Consider the following 25,720-nt stretch of genomic DNA (forward strand, 5'->3'; position numbering starts at 1 on the left):
GATATGACCTCCTTTTTAGTCTCTAATACCATTGGATGTCTTTATAGTGTGGTAGTTGCGTATGATCAAATAAAAACACATAAAAACAAGAGAGGAACCAGAGTCCTTACCCGGTTTGTGGGTGTGGAGCCGCAGGTGGTAATGCAGTGTGTAGACCGGAATGTACACAATGCTTGGCTCCAAAGCTTTTGACCGGGCAGTCGCTGGTACTTGCTGGTAATCCTGAGCAGTCTGATGCCGACGCATCTCAGAACTCCACTCAGCCTTGAGGAGCGACCCACAGAGGTCCGAAACGTGTCGGAATCACCTGCGGCTCCACATCCAGTGGCATTAGAGACTAAAAAGGAGGACATAGCAACAATTGCTCTTTCTTCCCAAAGGAATCTTGCTCATATTTTATAGTCATTTCTATATGTTTGAAAAGTTGGTTGGGTGTCTGTTTTTTCCTGTCTATTAAATAGGAAAAAACAGACACCCATTGACTTTTCAAACAATTGAATACCACCTATACATCTCAGATTTTCTTTCTTGTTAAGGCTTAATACAGTTGGGCCATAATGCTCTGCTCCTGGACTTCCCTATTAATTTATGATTGCAATTACCTATGCTGACACACGTTTCTTAACCATTAGCCTGTTCAAAACAGATGACGGCAATCATAAATTAAGAGTTAAGTCCAGAAGCAGAGCATTGTGTCCCTCCTGGAGAGGGTCATGTTGGGAGGTAAGTGTAATGCAGTGGTTCCCATACTTGGTCCTCATGGACCCCCACAGGTTATGGGTTACAGCTCACCATGTGAATGCACAGGTGTAATCATTATCCACTGACACATTTTAAGAGATCCACTGGTGGATAATTTACTTTACTAGTGATTCTGTGAAGAGACTCTGACAACGAGAACTGGCGAGGGTTTTTCGGGACAGCGTTTGGGAACCTGGTATACGGAATAAAATACGCCACCCATACCCTCCAACCGTACCTTTTTGCCAGGTACAGTACCTTTTTTTATGGTCTGTAACGATTTTTGGCTCTCCAAACTTCCGTTGAAAGTATTTTTCGAATTTGTACAGATTTTCATGAGTACATTTTTGTGGGTATGCATACCTCCCAACATGACCCTCTCCAGGGGGGAATAGAATGCTCTGCTCCTGGACTTCCCACTTAATTTATGATTGCCATCACCTGCGCTGAAATGCCTTTCTTATCCATTCACCTGTTCAAAACAGGTGCCAGCAATCATAAATTAAGAGAAATGTCCGGAAGCAGAGTACTGTGTCCCTCCTAGAGAGCGTCATGTTGGGAGGTATGGGCATACTTGCCTACGCAAGTATGGGTATGGGTCACCATCATCCATCCCTGTTACAATACAGCCAGTCCGGGTTTTCTCACTGCCCTGTCCTTCCCCCTCTCTGCATTCCCTGCACATTACAACACACGCAAGCGTGATGAGTCACGCGGCGCCCGCCCATCCTTGTGCTAGTACGATACAGCCAGTCCGGCCTTTCCCGTTGGTCTTCCGCCTTAACCACTACATTCTTCGCACATTACGTAATGCGTAAGACGTGGTGAGTCGCCAACGCCATTTTCAGACAGACGTCAGCTCTTCTCCTGCGTCACTTCCCAACCAGCCTCTCCCAGACGCCATTTTAGTTCCTGTTGTCGACGAGAGAAGGCGGAAGCGCCGCCATCAGCTAGTGGAGGTTTGCGGTGTAACTTGTAAGACGTCCCCTCGACGCCTTGGGCTGTGTGGTTGAGCTCGGAGGAGCAGTAGTGTTCCCCCTATACCTGTAGACATGCCGTCCTCCCCGCTCCGAGTCGCTGTGGTGTGTTCCAGCAACCAGAACCGCAGCATGGAAGCGCACAATATCCTCAGGTAACTGCGGCCGGCCTGTCACCGGGCACCCCCAAACCCCCACCGTCCGCTTTCTGTCTCCATGTAGGCCTGTGATGCCTCCCCGTTCCATAGTGTAGGCAACCTGCGTCTCTCCAGCTGCTGTGGCATCATAAGTCCCAGCTTGCTGAGCGCCATTGTACACAGCTGTAGGGAATGTAGCGACGGCCTACTTCTGGGTGATGCCTTTCAGCATCCAGCGCAGGCCTCCATGAGGGGTGCCTGCATGCTGCTATTGCAGAATGTCCAGACATGACAACCGCAGGTACAGTGCATCAAGCCCCCTCTGTAATACAGATCTCCTTTCATGGTTACAGAGTGCTTCAGGGAAAAATAGGATCTGCACTGTGGCGTTAACAGTTGAGACACTGGCACATCCACACCTGGCTGTGTGTATACACAACCCAAAAGCTTTATATACTGGACTTAAAATATATATTCTGATATCAGAGCCTGACCAAGTTAGGTAATCACATTTGTGGCATGGTACACCTAACATATGCTGCGTTCACTAGTTATGATGTGTATTGTACCTGCAGTGACCGGAAAAATAGAATTGGGCACAGAGGTAAGTATGAAGGGTGGAGGCAGAGCTGCCGAAGTGGATCAGTTTCTATGTGAATATAATCCAGAAAATATATATTTGATACAAGTAATACAGACTTCACCAAGACTGGAAATTGTAACAAAAAGATGGAATTATATTCATCCTAAATTGCTTTCAGCTCTTATAGGCTAATGGGTCCTACACATTTAATGATTCGCCGCCGAGCTGCCCGATGGCGGATACGGACAACGGGCGAGCTGGTGGCGGGGAGATGGAGTGAAGTTTCTTCACTCCCCCCCCCCCCCCCCCCCCCCATCACACGGCTCCATAGAAGTGCAGGCAAATATGGACGAGATCGTCCATATTGGCTGCATGCACAGGCGACGGGGCACCAGCGATGAATGAGTGATGGTGCCTCCACACTCAAAGATATGAACAGTATCTCGTTCATTAATGAACGAGATCGTTCATATCTCTGAGAATTATCGCCCAGTGTGTAGGGCAGTGATTTTCAACCTTTTTTTACTCGCGGCACACCAAATAATAATTTTAAAATTGTCAAGGCACACCATCAGGTCCCCACAGAAAAAAAGCAAAACGCACATTGGCCCTCACAGTAAAAAAAAAATCCACACAGAAAAAACAATCACATTGCACCACACATAAATCAATCACATTTCTCCCCACATGAATTATTCACATTGTTCCCCCCGTAAGTCCATAAATTCTTATTCTCCCCACATAAATCCTATTGAAATCCTATTGGTCCCCACAGGAGAAATAAAATAACAAATATTATCAGCTGTCCTCCTCCCTGTCCCTCAGTGGCGGGGGTTGTTCATAGTGGATTGCTGCGAATACTGAGCAGCAGGCGGTCGGGCAGGTGTGTATGTGGGTGGGCAAGGAAAGCTGTGGATGCAGGCAGGAACTGAAAGATGTGTATGCAGGCGGGTGGGCTGGCTGGGTGGTGAGACGCGGCGGCTGTGACCTATATCACATAATTTCCAAGGCATAGGTCATGGGCAGAGCATGACTGATCCTCTAAGAAGAACCCAGGCCAACAGTTCACTCTGAAGGTGCAGGAAGCTGCTCTGGCTCCGCGGCACACCTTGCAACTGGTCGCGGCACACTAGTGTGCCACGGCACACTGGTTGAAAAAGCCTGGTGTAGGGCCTATAAAGCTTAGGATAAAGTTCAAATGACTATTATAAACTAAAGGGGCCTACACACTGGATGTTTTTGACCAATGATATTATCGATGGTCGATTTTTACTACACACTGGACAATATCGATGGTCGATTTGGACTATATGAGAGTACATACAGCTATATCATCCAAATTGACTGGCGTGTATCAACAATGATTGTTCAATGATGAATGATTGTGGGCAGGCACATCGTTGATGCATCCACACTGAAAGATATATGAACGATATCGTTCATATATTTCAAGATATTGCCCAGTGTGTAGATCTCTTAAGAGTTATAATACTAAACATTGGTGTGCCATTCTTATATTCAAAACACTACTGCAGGGGAGGCATTTGATATGCCGGCTGATGTGATCCTGGCGCTCAGCATACCGGCACTGGGATCCCGACAGCTGGTATACCAACAGTTATTGTCCCACTCGAGGTGTCCACGACACCCCTGGAGGGAGAATAAATAGTGTGAGGCGCGTCACTGCGTCTGCAGCATGGTGAGTGCAGTGAGCCCGCAAGGGGCTCTGTTGTGCTCACCCTGCTGTCTGCATGCTGTCCGTCGGGATCCCAAGCGCCGGCGTAACATAGTAGACCCCTACTGCAGAACCCTTGCTTGAAATGTCCCGTCGGCCATCGCTACTGCACAATAATCAAAGTAGCAGTGAAATTGGCTGTATGCCCCAATTATTGTATAGTGTGTACCCAGATGAACAATTTATGCTACAATCTGGATTGCTCACAATCCATTCCATCTTTTTGTCTCAAATGACCAAATTGAAGTCTGCATTCTTTTATTTGTTTATACAGGTTGAGTATCCCATATCCAAATATTCCGAAATACGGACTTTTTTGAGTGAGATAGTGAAACCTTTGTTTTTTGATGGCTCAATGTACACAAACTTTGTTTAATACAGAGTTATTAAAAATATTGTATTAAATGACCTTCAGGCTGTGTATAAGGTGTATATGTAACATAAATGCATTCTGTGCTTAGATTTAGGTCCCATCACCATGATATCTGATTATGGTATGCAGTTATTCCAAAATACGGAAAAATCCCATATCCAAATTACCTCTGGTCCCAAGCATTTTGGATAAGGGAGACTCAACCTGTATTCATTATATAGGGCAGACATGTCCAAACTGCGGCCCTCCAGCTGTTGAGAGTACATATCCCAGCATGCCCTGACACAGTTTTGCTGTCAGAATGCTAAAGCTGTGTCAGGGCATGCTGGGATGTGTAGTTTCTCAACAGCTGGAGGGCCGCAGTTTGGACACTCCTGATATAGGGTTTTGAGGTATGTGTAGTAGTTCAGTTGTCCTGTTAGGTTTGCATAGAGCGGGAGGACACTTTTCAGGTCGCAGCCTCCTGAGGTGCAAGCTGAACTGTGCAATAAGTAAGTACTTTGGACACCCAAACGGTAGTGTGGTCATCACTATCTGTTGTTCAGCCACTTTGCACGGCTAAACCCAGTGTTAATGTGCCCACACACGAAGCATGAGTGGGGGAGCAATTGAATCGCTCCAGTGGACACCATTTCTTTTGGATGCCCACAAAACTATTAAATCCTAACAACCCCCCCAATATATCCTTAAGGCTTTTTTTTTTTTTAACGTGTCCAGTATATGTTGATTACTGTGTTTATATACATCCAGTTAGATGTGTCTGAGTTTCTCCACTTAACTCCTCAGGGTTATTAGTGCAGGTGTTTTTTTTCTGTTGTTCCTATGTATTCAAGCGGGGTTTCTATCACACAACCATACTGTTGCTATTTTGTATGGTATCACTCACTAGGGTTGTACATACAGTCTGAATACTTTACATAATAGTGGCGGCTACAGAGCTGACCACACGTAGCATGGGTATGCCAGTTAACACACATTAACATACCTTTAATGTATGTAGTATATGTGCTTGTTTGCTTGACCCTGGGGATCAGCAGCGCTGTTTCACAGCTTCCGCTGTTGCAAAGGATTCGGGATGCAGCAGTAAGCTTGTTCTTTCTGTATAAGCATGCCACCAGAGTCCTGTGAAGCTAGCCAATGGGTGTCTGGGGGATGGACTTATACCGGGAGGACATAAGTGCTGCATCCCTAGTGCTGTGACTGTGAAACACAGTGCTGCTGATCAGCAGGGTCAGACATTACAGGTATGTTTATATTTGTTAACCAGCCCCTCCATGCTGTGTGGTCTGCACTGCAACCCATGGGCAGTAGCCACCACTGCATATTAGTCTGTATGAAATAATTATTAGTTCCCAAATTATCTCTTGTTTTAGAGTTTTGCTTTAACCTTTTGGTCGCAACTGGAGCAATTTTATTTACACTGAAAGTTTTACAGACTCTCTATATTTTAAAAGAAAAATAGTTTTACCATAATCTGTAAATAGACAGACGCTGTAACTGGGCTGGTTCTCAAAGCTGCTGTTGAAAGAGGTGATAGTTGGTCACCCCAATCACAAAATATGAACAAACGAGAGAAAAAACAACTGCGCTTACATAAAAATTCATAATTTTTATATTTGTTAAAACCAGCAATGGCAGTGGTGGTTCTCCCTTTATTAATCTCCACAAGTGAGTGACTGGAATCTCCTGATGTGCAAATAGCCTGTGCACCGCCCTGCAGAATTTCTCAGCAATTCCCCGGTCAGAGATATGGCTCCCTAACGCGTTTTGCTGTGACTTGGCAGCTTTATCAAAGGTCTGCCATTGCGTTGGCTAGAGAGAATACTCTGGAACCTCGCTAGGTGGAATACCCGGCCGAAACACCACCGGGGACTTGGTAACTATACATCTTCAGCCTGGGCGTTACTAAAATACATGCATAGGTATGCTCTGCAGGATTTTTTCATATACCAGCAATAGTTGCTTTTGCCTGCATTTGCACAAAGACTGCCCTGAGAGTGACTAATTGCGATTCAGAGATTGGCTTATAAAGGATGTCTTTAGTATGTTCTTCTTTCTTGCATGATCATTGCCATTAATTTCATTTCTCTGACGTCCTAGTGGATGCTGGGAACTCCGTAAGGACCATGGGGAATAGCGGCTCCGCAGGAGACTGGGCACAAAAAGAAAGCTTTAGGACTACCTGGTGTGCACTGGCTCCTCCCCCTATGACCCTCCTCCAAGCCTCAGTTAGATTTCTCTGACGTCCTAAGTGGATGCTGGGGACTCCGTCAGGACCATGGGGAATAGCGGCTCCGCAGGAGACAGGGCACAAAAGTAAAAGCTTTAGGATCAGGTGGTGTGCACTGGCTCCTCCCCTATGACCCTCCTCCAAGCCTCAGTTAGGTTTTTGTGCCCGGCCGAGAAGGGTGCAATCTAGGTGGCTCTCCTAAAGAGCTGCTTAGAGTAAAAGTTTTGTTAGGTTTTTTATTTTCAGTGAGTCCTGCTGGCAACAGGCTCACTGCAACGAGGGACTTAGGGGAGAAGAAGTGAACTCACCTGCGCGCAGGATGGATTGGCTTCTTAGGCTACTGGACACTAGCTCCAGAGGGACGATCACAGGTACAGCCTGGATGGGTCACCGGAGCCGCGCCGCCGACCCCCTTGCAGATGCTGAAGAGAGAAGAGGTCCAGAAATCGGCGGCTGAAGACTTCTCAGTCTTCATGAGGTAGCGCACAGCACTGCAGCTGTGCGCCATTGCTCTCAGCACACTTCACACCAACGGTCACTGAGGGTGCAGGGCGCCCTGGGCAGCAATGAAAGTAACTATGCTGGCTAAAAATACATCACATATAGCCCCTGGGGCTATATGGATGTATTTAACCCCTGCCAGGTGGTCAGAAAAACGGGAGAAGAAGCCCGCCGAAAAGGGGGCGGGGCCTATTCTCCTCAGCACACAGCGCCATTTTCCTACACAGCTCCGCTGCTAGGAAGGCTCCCAGGCTCTCCCCTGCACTGCACTACAGAAACAGGGTTAAAACAGAGAGGGGGGGCACTTATTTGGCGATATTATTATATATTAAGATGCTATAAGGGAAAACACTTATATAAGGTTGTCCCTGTATAATATAGCGTTTTGGTGTGTGCTGGCAAACTCTCCCTCTGTCTCCCCAAAGGGCTAGTGGGGTCCTGTCCTCTATCAGAGCATTCCCTGTGTGTGTGCTGTGTGTCGGTACGTGTGTGTCGACATGTATGAGGACGATGTTGGTGAGGAGGCGGAGCAATTGCCTGTAATGGTGATGTCACTCTCTAGGGAGTCGACACCGGAATGGATGGCTTATTTAGGGAATTACGTGATAATGTCAACACGCTGCAAGGTCGGTTGACAACATGAGACGGCCGGCAAACCAATTAGTACCTGTCCAGGCGTCTCAAACACCGTCAGGGGCTTTAAAACGCCCATTTACCTCAGTCGGTCGACACAGACACGGACACTGACTCCAGTGTCGACGGTGAAGAAACAAACGTATTTTCCATTTGGGCCACACGTTACATGCTAAGGGCAATGAAGTAGGTGTTACATATTTCTGATACTACAAGTACCACAAAAGAGGGTATTATGTGGGGTGTGAAAAAACTACCTGTAGTTTTTCCTGAATCAGATAAAGTAAATGAAGTGTGTGATGATGCGTGGGTTTCCCCCGATAGAAAATTATTGGCGTTATACCCTTTCCCGCCAGAAGTTAGGGCGCGTTGGGAAACACCCCTTAGGGTGGATAAGGCGCTCACACGCTTATCAAAAAGGCGTTACCGTCTCCAGATACGGCCGCCCTCAAGGAGCCAGCTGATAGGAGGCTGGAAAATATCCTAAAAAGTATATACACACGTACTGGTGTTATACTGCGACCAGCGATCGCCTCAGCCTGGATGTGCAGCGCTGGGATGGCTTGGTCGGATTCCCTGACTGAAAATATTGATACCCTTGACAGGGACAGTATTTTATTGACTATAGAGCATTTAAAGGATGCATTTCTATATATGCGAGATGCACAGAGGGATATTTGCACTCTGGCATCAAGAGTAAGTGCGATGTCCATATCTGCCAGAAGATGTTTATGGACACGACAGTGGTCAGGTGATGCAGATTCCAAACGGCACATGGAAGTATTGCCGTATAAAGGGGAGGAGTTATTTGGGGTCGGTCCATCGGACCTGGTGGCCACGGCAACAGCTGGAAAATCCACCTTTTTTACCCCAAGTCACATCTCAGCAGAAAAAGACACCGTCTTTTCAGCCTCAGTCCTTTCGTCCCCATAAGGGCAAGCAGGCAAAAGGCCAGTCATATCTGCCCAGGGATAGAGGAAAGGGAAGAAGACTGCAGCAGGCAGCCCATTCCCAGGAACAGAAGCCCTCCACCGCTTTTGCCAAGTCCTCAGCATGACGCTGGGGCCGTACAAGCGGACTCAGGTGCGGTGGGGGGTCGTCTCAAGAGTTTCAGCGCGCAGTGGGCTCACTCGCAAGTGGACCCCTGGATCCTACAAGTAGTATCCCAGGGGTACAGATTGGAAATTCGAGACGTCTCCCCCTCGCAGGCTCCTGATGTCTGCTTTACCAACGTCTCCCTCCGACAGGGAGGCAGTATTGGAAACAATTCACAAGCTGTATTCCCAGCAGGTGATAATCAAAGTACCCCTCCTACAACAAGGAAAGGGGTATTATTCCACACTATATTGTGGTACTGAAGCCAGACGGCTCGGTGAGACCTATTCTAAATCTGAAATATTTGAACACTTACATACAAAGGTTCAAATCAAGATGGAGTCACTCAGAGCAGTGATAGCGAACCAGGAAGAAGGGGACTATATGGTGTCCCTGGACATCAAGGATGCTTACCTCCATGTCCCAATTTGCCCTTCTCACCAAGGGTACCTCAGGTTCGTGGTACAAAACTGTCACTATCAGTTTCAGACGCTGCCGTTTGGATTGTCCACGGCACCCCGGGTCTTTACCAAGGTAATGGCCGAAATGATGATACTTCTTCAAAGAAAAGGCGTCTTAATTATCCCTTACTTGGACGATCTCCTGATAAGGGCAAAGTCCAGAGAACAGTTGGAGGTCGGAGTAGCACTATCTCAAGTAGTTCTACGACAGCACGGGTGGATTCTAAATATTCCAAAATCGCAGCTGTCTCCGACGACACGTCTGCTGTTCCTAGGGATGATTCTGGACACAGTCCAGAAAAAGGTGTTTCTCCCGGAGGAGAAAGCCAGGGAGTTATCCGAGCTAGTCAGGAACCTCCTAAAACCAGGAAAAGTGTCAGTGCATCATTGCACAAGGGTCCTGGGAAAAATGGTGGCTTCTTACGAAGCGATTCCATTCGGCAGATTTCACGCAAGAACTTTTCAGTGGGATCTGCTGGAAAAATGGTCCGGATCGCATCTTCAGATGCATCAGCGGATAACCCTGTCTCCAACAAGGGTGTCTCTTCTGTGGTGGCTGCAGAGTGCTCATCTACTAAAGGGCCACAGATTCGGCATTCAGGACTGGGTCCTGGTGACCACGGATGCCAGCCTGAAAGGCTGGGGAGCAGTCACACAAGGGAAAAATTTCCAGGGAGTGTGATCAAGTCTGGAGACTTCTCTCCACATAAATATACTGGAGCTAAGAGCAATTTACAATGCTCTAAGCTTAGCAAGACCTCTGCTTCAAGGTCAGCCGGTATTGATCCAGTGGGACAACATCACGGCAGTCGCCCACGTAAACAGACAGGGCGGCACAAGAAGCAGGAGGGCAATGGCAGAAACTGCAAGGATTCTTCGCTGGGCGGAAAATCATGTGATAGCACTGTCAGCAGTGTTCATTCCGGGAGTGGACAACTGGGAAGCAGACTTCCTCAGCATGACCTCCACCCGGGAGAGTGGGGACTTCATCGGGAAGTCTTCCACATGATTGTGAACCGTTGGGAAAGACCAAAGGTGGACATGATGGCGTCCCGCCTGAACAAAAAACTGGACAGGTATTGCGCCAGGTCAAGAGACCCTCAGGCAATAGCTGTGGATGTTCTGGTAACACCGTGGGTGTACCAGTCGGTGTATGTGTTCCCTCCTCTGCTTCTCATACCTAAGGTACTGAGAATTATAAGACGTAGAGGAGTAAGAACTATACTCGTGGCTCCGGATTGGCCAAGAAGGACTTGGTACCCGGAACTTCAAGAGATGCTCACAGAGGACTCATGGCCTCTGCCGCTAAGAAGGGACTTGCTTCAGCAAGTACCATGTCTGTTCCAAGACTTACCGCGGCTGCGTTTGACGGCATGGCGGTTGAACGCCGGATCCTAAGGGAAAAAGGCATTCCGGAAGAGGTCATTCCTACCCTGGTCAAAGCCAGGAAGGAGGTGACCGCACAACATTATCACCACATGTGGCGAAAATATGTTGCGTGGTGTGAGGCCAGGAAGGCCCCACGAAGAAATTTCAACTCTGTCGATTCCTGCATTTCCTGCAAACAGGAGTGTCTATGGGCCTCAAATTGGGGTCCATTAAGGTTCAAATTTCGGCCCTGTCGATTTTCTTCCAGAAAGAATTGGCTTCAGTTCCTGAAGTCCAGAAGTTTGTCAAGGGAGTACTGCATATACAACCCCCTTTTGTGCCTCCAGTGGCACTGTGGGATCTCAACGTAGTTCTGGGATTCCTCAAATCACATTGGTTTAAACCGCTCAAATCTGTGGATTTGAAATATCTCACATGGAAAGTGACCATGATGTTGGCCCTGGCCTCGGCCAGGCGAGTGTCAGAATTGGCGGCTTTGTCTCACAAAAGCCCATATCTGATTGTCCATTCGGACAGGGCAGAGCTGCGGACTCGTCCCCAGTTTCTCCCTAAGGTGGTGTCAGCGTTTCACCTGAACCAGCTTATTGTGGTACCTGCGGCTACTAGGGACTTGGAGGACTCCAAGTTGCTAGATGTTGTCAGGGCCCTGAAAATATAGGTTTCCAGGACGGCTGGAGTCAGGAAAACTGACTTGCTGTTATCCTGTATGCACCCAACAAACTGGGTGCTCTTGCTTCTAAGCAGACGATTGCTAGTTGGATGTGTAGTACAATTCAGATTGCACATTCTGTGGCAGGCCTGCCACAGCCAAAATATGTAAATGCCCATTCCACAAGGAAGGTGGGCTCATCTTGGGCGGCTGCCCGAAGGGTCTCGGCTTTACAACTTTGCCGAGCTGCTACTTGGTCAGGGGCACACCCTGGCTGAGGAGGACCTGGAGTTCTCTCACTCGGTGCTGCAGAGTCATCCGCACTCTCCCGCCCGTTTGGGAGCTTTGGTATAATCCCCATGGTCCTGACGGAGTCCCCAGCATCCACTTAGGACGTCAGAGAAAATAAGAATTTACTTACCGATAATTCTATTTCTCGTAGTCCGTAGTGGATGCTGGGCGCCCATCCCAAGTGCGGATTGTCTGCAATACTTGTACATAGTTATTGTTACAAAAATCGGGTTATTATTGTTGTGAGCCATCTTTTCAGAGGCTCCGCCGTTATCATGCTGTTAACTGGGTTCAGATCACAGGTTGTACAGTGTGATTGGTGTGGCTGGTATGAGTCTTACCCGGGATTCAAAATCCTTCCTTATTGTGTACGCTCGTCCGGGCACAGTATCCTAACTGAAGCTTGGAGGAGGGTCATAGGGGGAGGAGCCAGTGCACACCACCTGATCCTAAAGCTTTTACTTTTGTGCCCTGTCTCCTGCGGAGCCGCTATTCCCCATGGTCCTGACGGAGTCCCCAGCATCCACTACGGACTACGAGAAATAGAATTATCGGTAAGTAAATTCTTATTTTTTGTGCCCGACCGAGCAGGGTGCAATCTAGGGGGCTCTCCTGAGCTTCTTAGAAAAAAGTTAGTTTTAGGTTTTTTATTTTCAGTGAGACCTGCTGGCAACAGGCTCACTGCATCGAGGGACTAAGGGGAGAAGAAGCGAACCTGCCTGCTTGCAGCCAGCTTGGGCTTCTTAGGCTACTGGACACCATTAGCTCCAGAGGGATCGAACACAGGCCCAGCCTCGGAGTCCGGTCCCAGAGCCGCGCCGCCGGCCCCCTTACAGAGCCAGAAGCAAGAAGAGTCCGGAAAATCGGCGGCAGAAGACATCGGTCTTCATCGAGGTAGCGCACAGCACTGCAGCTGTGCGCCATTGCTCCTCATGCACACCTCACACTGCGGTCACTGATGGGTGCAGGGCGCTGGGGGGGGGGGGGGGGCGCCCTGAGCAGCAATATTAACACCTTGGCTGGCAAAAATACATCACATATAGCCCCCAGGGCTATATGGATGTACATTAACCCCTGCCAGATTTTACAAAAAAGCGTGAGAAAAGTCAGCCGAAAAGGGGGCGGAGCTATCTCTCTCAGCACACTGGCGACATTTTCCCTCACAGCTCCGCTGGAAGGACGTCTCCCTGACTCTCCCCTGCAGTCCTGCACTACAGAAAAGGGTAACAAAGAGAGGGGGGGCACTAATTAGGCGCAGTATTACAGATAGCAGCTATAAGGGAAAACACTCTATATAGTGATAACCCTGTGTATATATAGCGCTCTGGTGTGTGCTGGCATACTCTCCCTCTGTCTCCCCAAAGGGCTAGTGGGGTCCTGTCCTCAGAGCATTCCCGGTGTGTGTGCTGTGTGTCGGTACAGCTGTGTCGACATGTATGAAGAGGAAAATGATGTGGAGGCAGAGCAATTGCCTGTAGTGGAGATGTCACCCCCTAGGGGGTCGACACCTGAGTGGATGGGCTTATGGAAGGAATTACGTGAAAGTGTCAACTCTTTACATAAGTTTGATGACATGGGACAGCCGGCTTCTCAGTTTGTGCCTGCCCAGGCGTCTCAAAGGCCATCAGGGGCTCTAAAACGCCCGCTACCTCAGATGGCAGATACAGACGTCGACACGGATACTGACTCCAGTGTCGATGACGAGGAGACAAATGTAACTTCCAGTAGGGCCACACGTTACATGATTGAGGCAATGAAAAATGTTTTACACATTTCTGATAATACCACAGGTACCACTAAAAAGGGTATTATGTTTGGTGAGAAAAACTACCTGTAGTTTTTCCTGCATCTGAGGAATTAAATGAAGTGTGTGATGAAGCGTGGGTTTCTCCTGATAAAAAACAAATAATTCCTAGGAAGTTATTGGCAATGTACCCTTTCCCGCCAGAGGATAGGGCGCGTTGGGAAACTCCCCCTAGGGTTGATAAAGCGCTCACACGCTTGTCCAAACAGGTGGCACTACCGTCTCCGGATACGGCCGCCCTTAAGGATCCTGCTGACAGAAAGCAGGAGACTATCCTGAAGTGTATATATATACACACACACACTGGTGTTATACTGCGACCAGCAATCGCCTCAGCCTGGATGTGCAGTGCTGGGGTGGCTTGGTCAGACTCCCTGACAGACAATATTGATACCCTGGATAAGGACAGTATATTACTGACTGTAGAGCATTTAAAAGATGCATTTTTATACATGCGTGATGCACAGAGGGATATTTGCCGACTGGCATCACGAGTAAGTGCTAGGTCCATTTCCGCCAGAAGGGGGTTATGGACTCGGCAGTGGTCAGGTGATGCCGATTCTAAAAGGCATATGGAAACAGCCAGTTCCCAGGAACAGAAGTCCTCCCCCGCTTCCGCCAAGTCCTCAGCATGACGCTGGGGCTCTACAGGCGGACTCGGGTACGGTGGGGGCCTGTCTCAAGAATTTCAGCGCACAGTGGGCTCGCTCACAAGTAGATCCCTGGATCCTTCAGGTAGTATCTCAGGGGTACAAATTGGAATTCGAGAAGTCTCCCCCTCGCCGTTTCCTAAAGTCTGCCTTACCGACGACTCCTTCCAACAGGGAGGCGGTATTAGAAGCTATCCACAAGCTGTATTCCCAGCAGGTGATAATCAAGGTACCCCTCCTGCAACAAGGAAAGGGGTATTATTCCACAATGTTTGTGGTACCGAAGCCGGACGGCTCGGTGAGACGCATTTTAAATATAAAGTCAAAAGAAGTTCAAATTCAAGATGGAGTCACTCAGAGCGGTTATCTCGAGCCTGGAGGAAGGGGATTATATGGTGTCTCTGGACATCAAGGATGCTTACCTGCATGTCCCAATTTACCCTTCTCACCAAGGGTACCTCAGGTTTGTGGTACAGAACTGCCACTATCTGTTCCAAACGCTACCGTTTGGATTGTCCACGGCACCGCGGGTCTTTACCAAGGTAATGGCCAAAATGATGATACTCCTTCGAAGGAAGGGAGTTTTAATTATCTCGTACTTGGACGATCTCCTGATAAGGGCGAGATCCAGGGAACAGTTGGTAGTCGGGGTAGCACTATCTCAAGAAGTTACGACAGCACGGTTGGATTCTCAATATTCCAAAATCGCAGCTGATCCCGACGACACGTCTTCTGTTCCTAGGGATGATTCTGGACACAGTCCAGAAAAAGGTATTTCTCCCGGAGGAGAAAGCCAGGGAGTTATCCGATCTAGTCAGAAACCTCCTAAAACCAGGTCAAGTATCGGTGCATCAATGCACAAGGGTCCTGGGAAAAATGGTGGCTTCTTACGAAGCAATTCCATTCTGCAGATTCCACGCAAGAACTTTCCAGTGGGACCTGCTGGACAAATGGTCCGGATCGCATCTTCAGATGCATCAGAGGATAACCCTGTCACCAAGGACAAGGGTGTCTCTCCTGTGGTGGTTGCAGGGTGCCCATCTTTTAGAGGGCCGCAGATTCGGCATTCAGGACTGGGTCCTGGTGACCATGGATGCCAGCCTTCGAGGCTGGGGAGCAGTCACACAGGGAAGAAATTTCCAGGGAGTGTGGTCAAACCTGGAGACCTCACTTCACATAAATATCCTGGAGCTAAGGGCCATTTACAATGCCCTAAGCCAAGCGAGACCTCTGCTTCAGGACCAGCCGGTGTTGATCCAGTCGGACAACATCACGGCGGTCGCCCACGTAAACAGACAGGGCGGCACAAGAAGCAGGAGGGCAATGGCAGAAGCTGCAAGGATTCTCCGATGGGCGGAAAATCCTGTGATAGCACTGTCAGCAGTGTTTATTCCGGGAGTGGACAACTGGGAAGCAGACTTCCTCAGCAGACACGACCTCCACCCGGGAGAGTGGGGACTTCACCAGGAGGTTTTCCACATGATTGTAAGCCGTTGGGAAAAACCAAAGGTGGACATGATGGCGTCCCGCCTCAACAAAAAACTAAAAAGTTATTGCGCCAGGTCAAGGGACCCTCAGGCGATAGCTGTGGACGCCCTGGTAACGCCGTGGGTGTACCAGTCGGTTTATGTGTTCCCTCCTCTGCCGCTCATACCCAAGGTACTGAGAATTATAAGACGGAGAGGAGTAAGAACTATACTTGTGTCTCCGGATTGGCCAAGAAGGACTTGGTACCTGGAACTTCAAGAGATGCTCACAGAGGACCCGTGGCCTCTACCTCTAAGAAGGGACCTGCTCCAGCAGGGACCCTGTCTGTTCCAAGACTTACCGCGGCTGCGTTTGACGGCATGGCGGTTGAACGCCGGATCCTGAAGGAAAAAGGCATTCCAGAAGGAGTCATCCCTACTTTGAAAAAAGCCAGAAAGGATGTAACCGCAAAGCATTATCACCGCATTTGGCGAAAATATGTTGCGTGGTGCGAGGCCAGGAAGGCCCCGACGGAGGAATTTCAACTGGGTCGATTCCTGCATTTCCTGCAAACAGGAGTGTCTATGGGCATCAAATTGGGATCCATTAAGGTTCAGATTTCGGCCCTGTCGATTTTCTTCCAGAAAGAACTTGCTTCAGTTCCTGAAGTTCAGACGTTTGTCAAGGGGGTGCTGCATATACAGCCTCCTTTTGTGCCTCCAGTGGCACCTTGGGATCTCAATGTAGTTTTGGGGTTCCAAAAATCACATTGGTTTGAACCACTTAAATCTGTGGATTTAAAATATCTCACGTGGAAAGTGGTCATGCTGTTGGCCCTGGCTTCGGCCAGGCGCGTGTCGGAATTGGCGGCTTTATCCTGTAAAAGCCCTTATCTGATTTTCCATTCGGACAGGGCGGAATTGAGGACTCGTCCCCAGTTTCTCCCTAAGGTGGTGTCAACGTTTCACCTGAACCAGCCTATTGTGGTGCCTGCGGCTACTAGGGACTTGGAGGACTCCAAGTTGCTAGACGTTGTCAGGGCCCTGAAAATATATATTTCCAGGACGGCTGGAGTCAGAAAATCTGACTCGCTGTTTATCCTGTACGCACCCAACAAGCTGGGTGCTCCTGCTTCTAAGCAGACTATTGCTCGTTGGATTTGTAATACAATTCAGCTTGCGCATTCTGTGGCAGGCCTGCCACAGCCAAAATCTGTAAAAGCCCACTCCACAAGGAAGGTGGGCTCATCCTGGGCGGCTGCCCGAGGGGTCTCGGCTTTACAACTTTGCCGAGCTGCTACTTGGTTAGGGTCAAATACCTTTGTAAAATTTTACAAATTTGACACTCTGGCTGAGGAGGACCTTGAGTTCTCTCATTCGGTGCTGCAGAGTCATCCGCACTCTCCCGCCCGTTTGGGAGCTTTGGTATAATCCCCATGGTCCTTACGGAGTTCCCAGCATCCACTAGGACGTCAGAGAAAATAAGAATTTACTTACCGATAATTCTATTTCTCGTAGTCCGTAGTGGATGCTGGGCGCCCATCCCAAGTGCGGATTGTCTGCAATACTTGTACATAGTTATTGTTAACTAATCGTGTTCTTGTTGTGAGCCATCTATTCAGAGGCTCCTCTGTTATCATGCTGTTAACTGGGTTTTGTATCACAAGTTGTACGGTGTGATTGGTGTGGCTGGTATGAGTCTTACCCGGGATTCAAAAATCCTTCCTTATTGTGTACGCTCGTCCGGGCACAGTATCCTAACTGAGGCTTGGAGGAGGGTCATAGGGGGAGGAGCCAGTGCACACCAGGTAGTCCTAAAGCTTTCTTTTTGTGCCCAGTCTCCTGCGGAGCCGCTATTCCCCATGGTCCTTACGGAGTTCCCAGCATCCACTACGGACTACGAGAAATAGAATTATCGGTAAGTAAATTCTTATTTTTTATATCTATATTTGTCTGTATACTGGTTTTAACAAATATAAAATTGTGAATATTTATGTAAGCGCAGTTGTTGTTTTTTTTTTTTTTTTTGTTTGTTTGTTTTTTTTCTTCTATATTTTAAGCCTGATAAATGGCTAGAACAGGCACCCCATTTAAATTAGTATGTTCAAACTTATGTAGTGTCCTGCTGCTTGGTGACTTACACAATGCCCTTTGTGTTGAGGATCAGATTGTATTGGGACATGGGTCTTTTGGGTGTAAAATGTTGCAAACTATACTTTCTGCTGCGGGGTACACTGGGCTCCACAAGGAATGACATCGGGGGTTTAGAGTAGGATCTTGATCCGAGTCACCAACAGGCTCAAAGCTTTGACTGTTCCCAGAATGCATAGTGCTGCCTCCTCTATAACCCCGCCTCCGTGCACAGCTGCTCACTTTTGTAGTTGGTGCCATGCAGTAAGCAGGCATATAACAGGGGGGCTGCTCCTGCAGCCCTGAGAAGAATCTTTTAAAAGAAAAATGAAGACTTCAAGGGCTGCAGCAGAGGCACTGTAAGTGTTAGATGTCAGTCAGACATCTCCTGCTGCTGCTCCATCACCTCTTCCAGCGGCGCTGTACACTCCCGCGCCCTGGTTGCCGGGTACCTACAGCGGAGTCTCCGGTTTTCTTCCAGTTAGTCACACACACGACCTCTGTTCTCCTGGATCGCGTGGCCGAACTCGGGGAGGAGGTAACTGGGTCCCCCCAGCGGGACCCGCTGTAAATCGCGTGGCCGGTGGGGACACTGTGGTAGTACAGGGACCCCACTAGACCTCCAGGGCAAGGGCACAGGTCGGTTTTCTCTCATAAACCGTTTATATAAGCCCACAGTACCCGGTGGTGAAGTCCTGCAGGGGGATAAGGCTTTGACCTGTAGCCCCTCCCCCAACCCCAGGGAGCCATTTAGAGTAAATGTTCCCGCCCTGGAGCTGCATACCTCTCTCCTTCACTCCGTCAGCGTTTGGGCACCATTAGGAAAAGCTGAGCTGATCCTATGACCGTTTTGGCAAATCCTCCCCTCTAAAGCCACCTGCATGTCGGCGCTGTGCATTTTACTTAACACTTAAGTATTCTACATGTCTGCTGACAGTGTTAGTTAAGAAACAGTGCATTTAGTCAGGGTTATATAGTATAAGTACCCTGTGATATACATGCAGTCTTTACTGTGCATTGTTATATCTATTGTGTATAGCTATACATAGTACTACTCCTGTATTGCTAGTCCAGTGCAGTTTTATTGCAGGTCATAATTTCTGCATTGTACATTGTGACTGTGTGTGCATATAGCTGCAGTGTGACCTCCATTTCGTGTGTCTCACTCAGATTGCTATTCCTATATTCTATAACCTGAGGGTGCTAAGTGCGTCCGGTTTATCATTTAATATAGGTAGTTCACGGATATACTCAGTGTGTATTTTTCTCTGATTTTTAGTCACCTCTTGAATTCCCTGTTTGTGCTGATACACTGCACAGAGGGTATTGTGCTGCTGATATTGTACTGTGTTGCCTTGCATTGAGCTTTTGGATATGTCGGCTACAAAGGGCAATGGTGCTGGGGCTGATCCCACATTGAGTGGTGGTGACGCTGCAGACACATTTGAGGAAAACATAGCAGCTGAGGGTTCAGGTTCTGGGGGATCCTAACCCCCAAGTGGGACTGTAGCAACGGGGGTTCAAAATGACCCACCTTGGGCTACCTTCTCCACGCTATTAAATACGCTAGTAACTAGACTAACGTCCCCTATGGGACCTCCTGTGCTGGTACGACGGCTTATGGTCCCCACGGTTAACCCGCCATGGGCAGATTAACTGTCTGCTCAGTTACAGCGATTGAACCAGTCACTGACTACTCAGAAGTCTAACCCTCGCCTGCCTAAGACCAAGGGGTCCTCTATGCGGGCCATTACTTCCTCACAATCCACCAACGTCCCAGACTCCTCGTCTGATGAGTATGGCATTTATACTGACCCCACAGATTCTGATCCCGACGCTTCTGATGGGGAATCTGTTTCACGGGTGGAAGTTCCTGACTTGTTGGAGGTTATCAGGACCATTCTTCAAATTACTGATGACACTGAGCCTGATGCTGCCCCTAAGAAACCGGACATGTTTAAACGTCAGAAAATGGTTAAACAAGTTTTACCTCATTCTGACCATTTAGTTGACATACGTCAGGAGTCCTGGGAAAATCCAGGAAAGAAATTCACGCCTCACAAGAAGATGCTGGCTCGCTACCACCTTGCGGCGCGAAGTAAAAATTGGGCAACACTCCCGCCAGTGGAATCGCAGGTGGCGCGGCTGGTGGTATAATCAGCTCTGCTGGTAACTACTGTCACGTCTCTGAAAGAACCAACTGATAAGCGGTTGGAGGGTTGTTTAAAGGAGATTTACACCCTAACTGGTGCTGCGCATAGGCCCACCATTGCAGCGACACGGGCTGCAGAGGCTGTTGAAGCGTGGGCGCAGGAGCTGGAGGCGGAGTTGCCTTCCAACGCTTCTGATCATGCTAGACAGTGTCTGTCTTATATTGTCAGAGTTTCTCATTACATTAAGGAGGCAGCTTTTGATGCCGGTATTCTGGATGCCAAGGCTTCTACTACGTCCATTTTGGCTCGCCGGATTCCCTGGTTATGGTCCTGGTCTGTGTATCTGGACTCTAAGAAAACCCTGGAGGTACTCCCTTTTAAGGGAGACCTTTTCGGAGAAGACCTCAACAAGATAGTTGCTGACTTAGCTTCTGCTTAAACAGCATGTCTACCTAGTACTGCTCCTTCGGTGCCGAAGGCTAAGAGTACTCTATTTCGCTCCTTTCATCCTTCACGGAAAGCAAAAGGTCAGGCGTACCCGAAACATGTTCGCACTTCCAGACCCAAGCGTGCCTGGGCTGCCCGTCGGCCTGCTTCCAAAACTGACAAGCCTGCTGCATGACGGGGCGGGCCTACCTCTGGGGGATTCAAGGGTGGGGGGCTGACTTCTAGGGTATACCCAGGAATGGTTGAGTACCACTTCTGATGCCTGGGTACAGGAAGTCGTCACTTGAGGTTACGCCGTATCCTTCAAGAATCGTCCCCCTCATCGATTTTTGCCTGACGGATGTCCCTTCGGATCAGGTGAAGGCAAAAACTCTTAATTCGGTGGTACAGTCCCTCCTGGACACAGGAGTGGTAGTACAGGTGCCTTTTTGGCTCAGAGAAACAAGGGGTACTATTCACTGCTGTTCCTATTCCCGAAACCGAATGGGTCCTCCTGGCCCATTCTCAACCTCAAGTCCTTGAACAAATTTGTGAGGGTCTCCAAGTTGCATATGGAAACTCTATGCTCTATTGTTCTGGCCTTGGGATTATATGGTCTCCCTGGACATACAGGATGCTTACCTGCATATTCCCATTGCAGTGTCGCATAAGCAGTACCTGATGTTTGCGGTTGGGAACCTCCCGTTACCAATTTCGGGCGTTACTTTTTGGTTTGACCACAGCTCTGTGAGTCTTCACCAAGGTCATGATGGTAATGATGGCTGTACTCTGCCGTCAAGGGGTCAGGATCCTACCGTACCTAAACGACTTGTTGATACTGGCAAATTCCCCAGAAATTCTCCTACACCATCTGGACCTAACTGTCCAGTTTCTGCAAGCCCACGGGTAGCTCATCAACTGGAAGAAATCTTCCCTGGTCCCTGCTCAGAGCATGGTGCAACTGGGGAGTTGTTGGACACTCACAACCAGTGGTGGTTCTTGTCTCAGGAGAAAGTCCTGAAGCTTCAGGACAGGATTCGATGCTTCATATCTCATCCGCAAGTGTCGATACATTCGGCAATGTAAGTGCTAGGTCTCATGGTGTCTGCTTTCGACATGGTGAAGTACGCTCAATTCCATTCCCGCCCTCTGCAGAAGCTGATTCTTGCCAAGTAGGACGGCCTGCCTCACCGGATCAGGTCTCGAATGATCTTTTTGTCTCCGGAGGTCCGTCTGTCACTGAGCTGGTGGCTTCAGGACCAACGATTGAGCAGGGGTCGTCCCTTCTGAATCTCCAACTGGGTCCTTCTGATGACGGATGCCAGTCCGAGAGGTTGGAGCAACACTCCCTTCAGGGTCGGTGGACCAAGGAGGAGTCTCTCCTCCCGATAAACATTCTGGAATTGCGGGCGGTGTTCAACTCATTGAACTTGGCCCAGCATTTAATACAGAACAAACCTGTTCAAGTACAGTCGGACAACACCACCAAGGTACATCAATCATTAAGGCGGCACTCGAAGCCATATGGCATTGAGGGAAGTATCACGGATTCTTCAGTGGGCGGAACGCCATCTGCCAGCCATATCGGCAGTGTTCATTCCAGGGGTCCTAAACTGGGAAGCAGACTTACTCAGTCGTCAGGACGTACACGCCGGAGAGTGGAGCCTCCATCCAGAAGTGTTTCAACTCCTCGTGGACAAGTGGGGCCTTTTCAGATGTGGACCTGATGGCATCTCGACACAATCGCAAGGTTCTGGTCTTCTGAGCAAGGACAAAGGGATCCTCAAGCAGCGTTCGTGGACGCTCTGGCAATTCCATGGAACCTTCTGCTGCCATACGTGTTCCCTCCGGTGTCACTCCTGCCCAGCGTAATAAGGAAGTTCAAGCAAGGAGGAGGAATCCTACTTCTGATTGCTCCAGCGTGGTCCAGACGGCATTGGTTTTCAGACCTTCAGGGTCTCTCGATAGAGCGTCCCCTTCTACTTCCACAGCGCCCAGATCTCCTCGTTCAGGGCCCCTGTGTATATCCGGTTTTAGACCGATTGGCTTTGACGGCATGACTTTTGAAGCTTCCGTCTTAAGGGCCAAAGGATTTTCTGAGGCGGTCATTCAAACCATGTTGAAGGCCTGGAAATGGACTTCTGCTCGGATTTATCATAGGGTCTGGAATTCTTACTTTGCTTGGTGCGCATCTAACAATCATGACGCTTACAAGTTTAGTACGGCCAAACTTTTGGCCTTTCTTCAACAAGACCTGGACTTGGGCCTTCGTCTGGCCTCCATCAAGGTTCATATTTCTGCCTTGTCGGTTTGGTTCCAGAGAAACTGCAACTTTAGCTGATGTTCATACATTTTACTCAGGGTGTGTTGCGGATTTAACCTCCATACGTCCCACCTGTAGCTCCTTGGGACTTCTCGGTGGTTCTGGAGGCTTTGCAAGGGTCTCTGTTTGATTCAGCAGACCTTAAGTGACTTTCTCTTAAGGTGTTGTTTCTGCTGGCTATTGCCTCTGCCAGACGGTTGTCAGATTTTGGTCCTTTGTCCTGTAAGTCACCATATCTGATTTTTCACTGTGACTGGGCGGTTCTTAGAACACGTCCCGGGTACCTTCCTAAGTTGGTGTCTATCCACCTTAATCAGTAGATTTTGGTTCCAGCCTTTGCCTCTCCAGAATTGTCTTCCAAAGAGCGGTCTTTGGATGTGGTGCATGCTCTCCGTATCTATGTGAAGAGGACGGCTCCTATCAGGAAGTCTGATACTCTTTGTACTGTTTGGTTTTCACAAATGTGGCTGGCCTGCTCACAAGCAGACCTTGAGCAGATGGATTAGAATGGTGACTACACATGCTTATGTACAGGCTGGTCGTCCAGCTCCTGTTACTATAAAGGCCCATTCTACTCTGTCTGTTTGGACCTTCTTGGGTGGCCCTCCGTGGTGCGACCCTTGAGCAATTGTGCAAGGCGGCTACATGGTCCTCAGTGAACACGTTCATAAGGTTCTATGCCTTCGATACTTCTGCCTCCCAGGATGCTTCCTTTGGACGCTGGGTTCTTTTGCCCGCTACAGTGCGTCCCCTCCCATAAAGAACTGCTTTAGGACCTACCCAATGTCATTCCCTGTGGAGCCCAGAAAACGAGATTTATGGTAAGAACTTACTGTTAAATCTTTCTGTGAGGTACACTGGGCTCCACAGGGCGCCCACCCTGACGCACTTAGCTTCTTTTGGGTAGGTATGGCATTAGCCGCTGACACTTTCTCCTGTCTTGAGAATGTGGTGTATGTGGCTACTAACAGTTGTCGTTTCTTGCCTGCGACTGCATTGGACTGGCTAACAAAAACTGAGCTCCTGTGCTCGGAGGTGGGGTTATAGAGGAGGCGGTGCTATGCATTCTAGGAACAGTCAAAGCTTTGAGCCTGTTGGTGTCTCGGATCAAGATCCTACTTTACACCCTGATGTTATTCCCTGAAGAGCCCAGTGTACCTTGCAGAAAGACTTAACAATGGTAAGTTCTTACCATAAATCTCGTTATATTATAGAGTAAGTTTAATAGGGCATTTTGCAAATGTTTGATGTCTATGTAGTGGTTTTCTGAATGCATTTTGTTCCATTCAGTGCATTTTCCATGAGGTAAATGCAACGGGGAAGGCTGTTCTACTAATACATTCACATTTGAGTTGCGTAACTTGTCAGTGTGACGCATCTTATCGCCTTGCTACCGGACATTAACACTTTCCTTGTATAGCAAATTAGTTTAATTGTTAGGACACCTATGGTTTATTACCTATTACTGTGTACTGCACAAAACTCACTACCCTGACAAGAATGGGGTAATATCCAGGTTAAGGTCTTAATTTGCTCAAAAATGTACATGGGAAATATTGGGGCATGGACCTGAAGTACAGAGGAAGCTTTATAGATTTTCAAGATGTTCTCCACTTATATTCCATCTTAGCATTTTATGGGGTATATGCAATTGCCGGCGAATCGCGGCAATTTTTCGCCCGTTTTTTAATTCGACACAATTCGACCGTCGAATTCCGGCAAGTGGGTGCCGGAATTCAACATATTCAATAAACGGATTAGACAGTCCCGCTGTCGAAAAAACGGCCGATTTGACGGATTTTGATTAGATTTTTAAAAAAACAGGAAAAAACCCGAAAAAAAATTGCGTGGGGTCCCCCCTCCAAAGCATAACCAGCCTCGGGCTCTTCGAGCCGGTCCTGGTTCTAAAAATCCGGGGAAAAAACTGACAGGGGATCCCCCGTATTTTTAAAACCAGCACCGAGCTCTGCGCCTGGTGCAAAAAATACGGGGGACAAAAAAGAGTAGGGGTCCCCCATATTTTTTACAGCAGCATCGGGCTCCACTAGCTGGGTAGATAATGCCACAGCCGGGGGTCACTTTTATACAGCGCCCTGCGGCCGTGGCATTAAATACGCAGCTAGTCACCCCTGGCCGGGGTACCCTGGAGGAGTGGGGACCCCTTCAATCAAGGGGTCCCCCCCCCCAGCCACCCAAGGGCCAGGGGTGAAGCCCGAGGCTGTCCCCCCCCCCCCCCCCCTCCCCATCCAAGGGCTGCGGATGGGGGGCTGATAGCCTTGAGAAAATTGAAAGAATATTGTTTTTTCCAGAACTACAAGTCCCAGCAAGCCTCCCCCGCAAGCTGGTACTTGGAGAACCACAAGTACCAGCATGCGGGAGAAAAACGGCCCGCTGGTACCTGTAGTTCTACTGGAAAAAAAATACCCAAATAAAAACAGGAGACACACACCGTGAAAGTAAAACTTTATTTCACACCTGCCGACACACACATACTTACCTATGTTGACCCGCCGTCTGGCACGTCTCCAATGTCGCCGACGATCCGGTGTACCTGTGAATAAAATTATTCTCGCCTGATCCAGTGTCCAGATTATAATCCACGTACTTGGCAAAAAAAAAAAAAAACGAACACCCGGACCAGGCGGACTGAAAGGGGTCCCATGTTTACACATGGGACCCCTTTCCCCGAAGGCCGGGAACCCACGTGACTGCTGTCACAGGTCCCTTCAGCCAATCAGGAAGCGCTACTTCGTGGCACTCACCTGATTGGCTCTGCGCGTCTGAGCTCAGACGCGCATTGCACAGGCCCCTCCATTACTTTCAATGGTGGGAACTTTGCGGTCAGCGGTGAGTTCACCCGCGGTCAGCTGCTGACCGCGGGTAACCCCACCGCTGACCGCAAAGTTCCCACCATTGAAACTAATGGAGGGAGCTGTGCTATGCGCTGTCTGCCAGCTCAGACGCGCATACAGC

General features: G+C 48.8%; 1 protein-coding gene across 1 annotated transcript in view; it reads left to right on the forward strand.

Moving 5' to 3' along the window:
• The first annotated feature begins 1,553 nt into the window (after positions 1–1,553).
• Positions 1,554–25,720, forward strand: part of SSU72 (SSU72 homolog, RNA polymerase II CTD phosphatase) — a 179,128-nt gene continuing 154,961 nt past the window's right edge. Inside the window, exon 1 of the mRNA XM_063943011.1 lies at positions 1,554–1,873. Coding sequence (XP_063799081.1) covers positions 1,794–1,873 — 80 coding nt within the window. The 5' untranslated portion in view covers positions 1,554–1,793. The remainder of the gene's footprint in view (positions 1,874–25,720) is intronic.

Source organism: Pseudophryne corroboree, chromosome 10 (assembly GCF_028390025.1).
Source record: "Pseudophryne corroboree isolate aPseCor3 chromosome 10, aPseCor3.hap2, whole genome shotgun sequence".
Taxonomy (NCBI): domain Eukaryota; kingdom Metazoa; phylum Chordata; class Amphibia; order Anura; family Myobatrachidae; genus Pseudophryne; species Pseudophryne corroboree.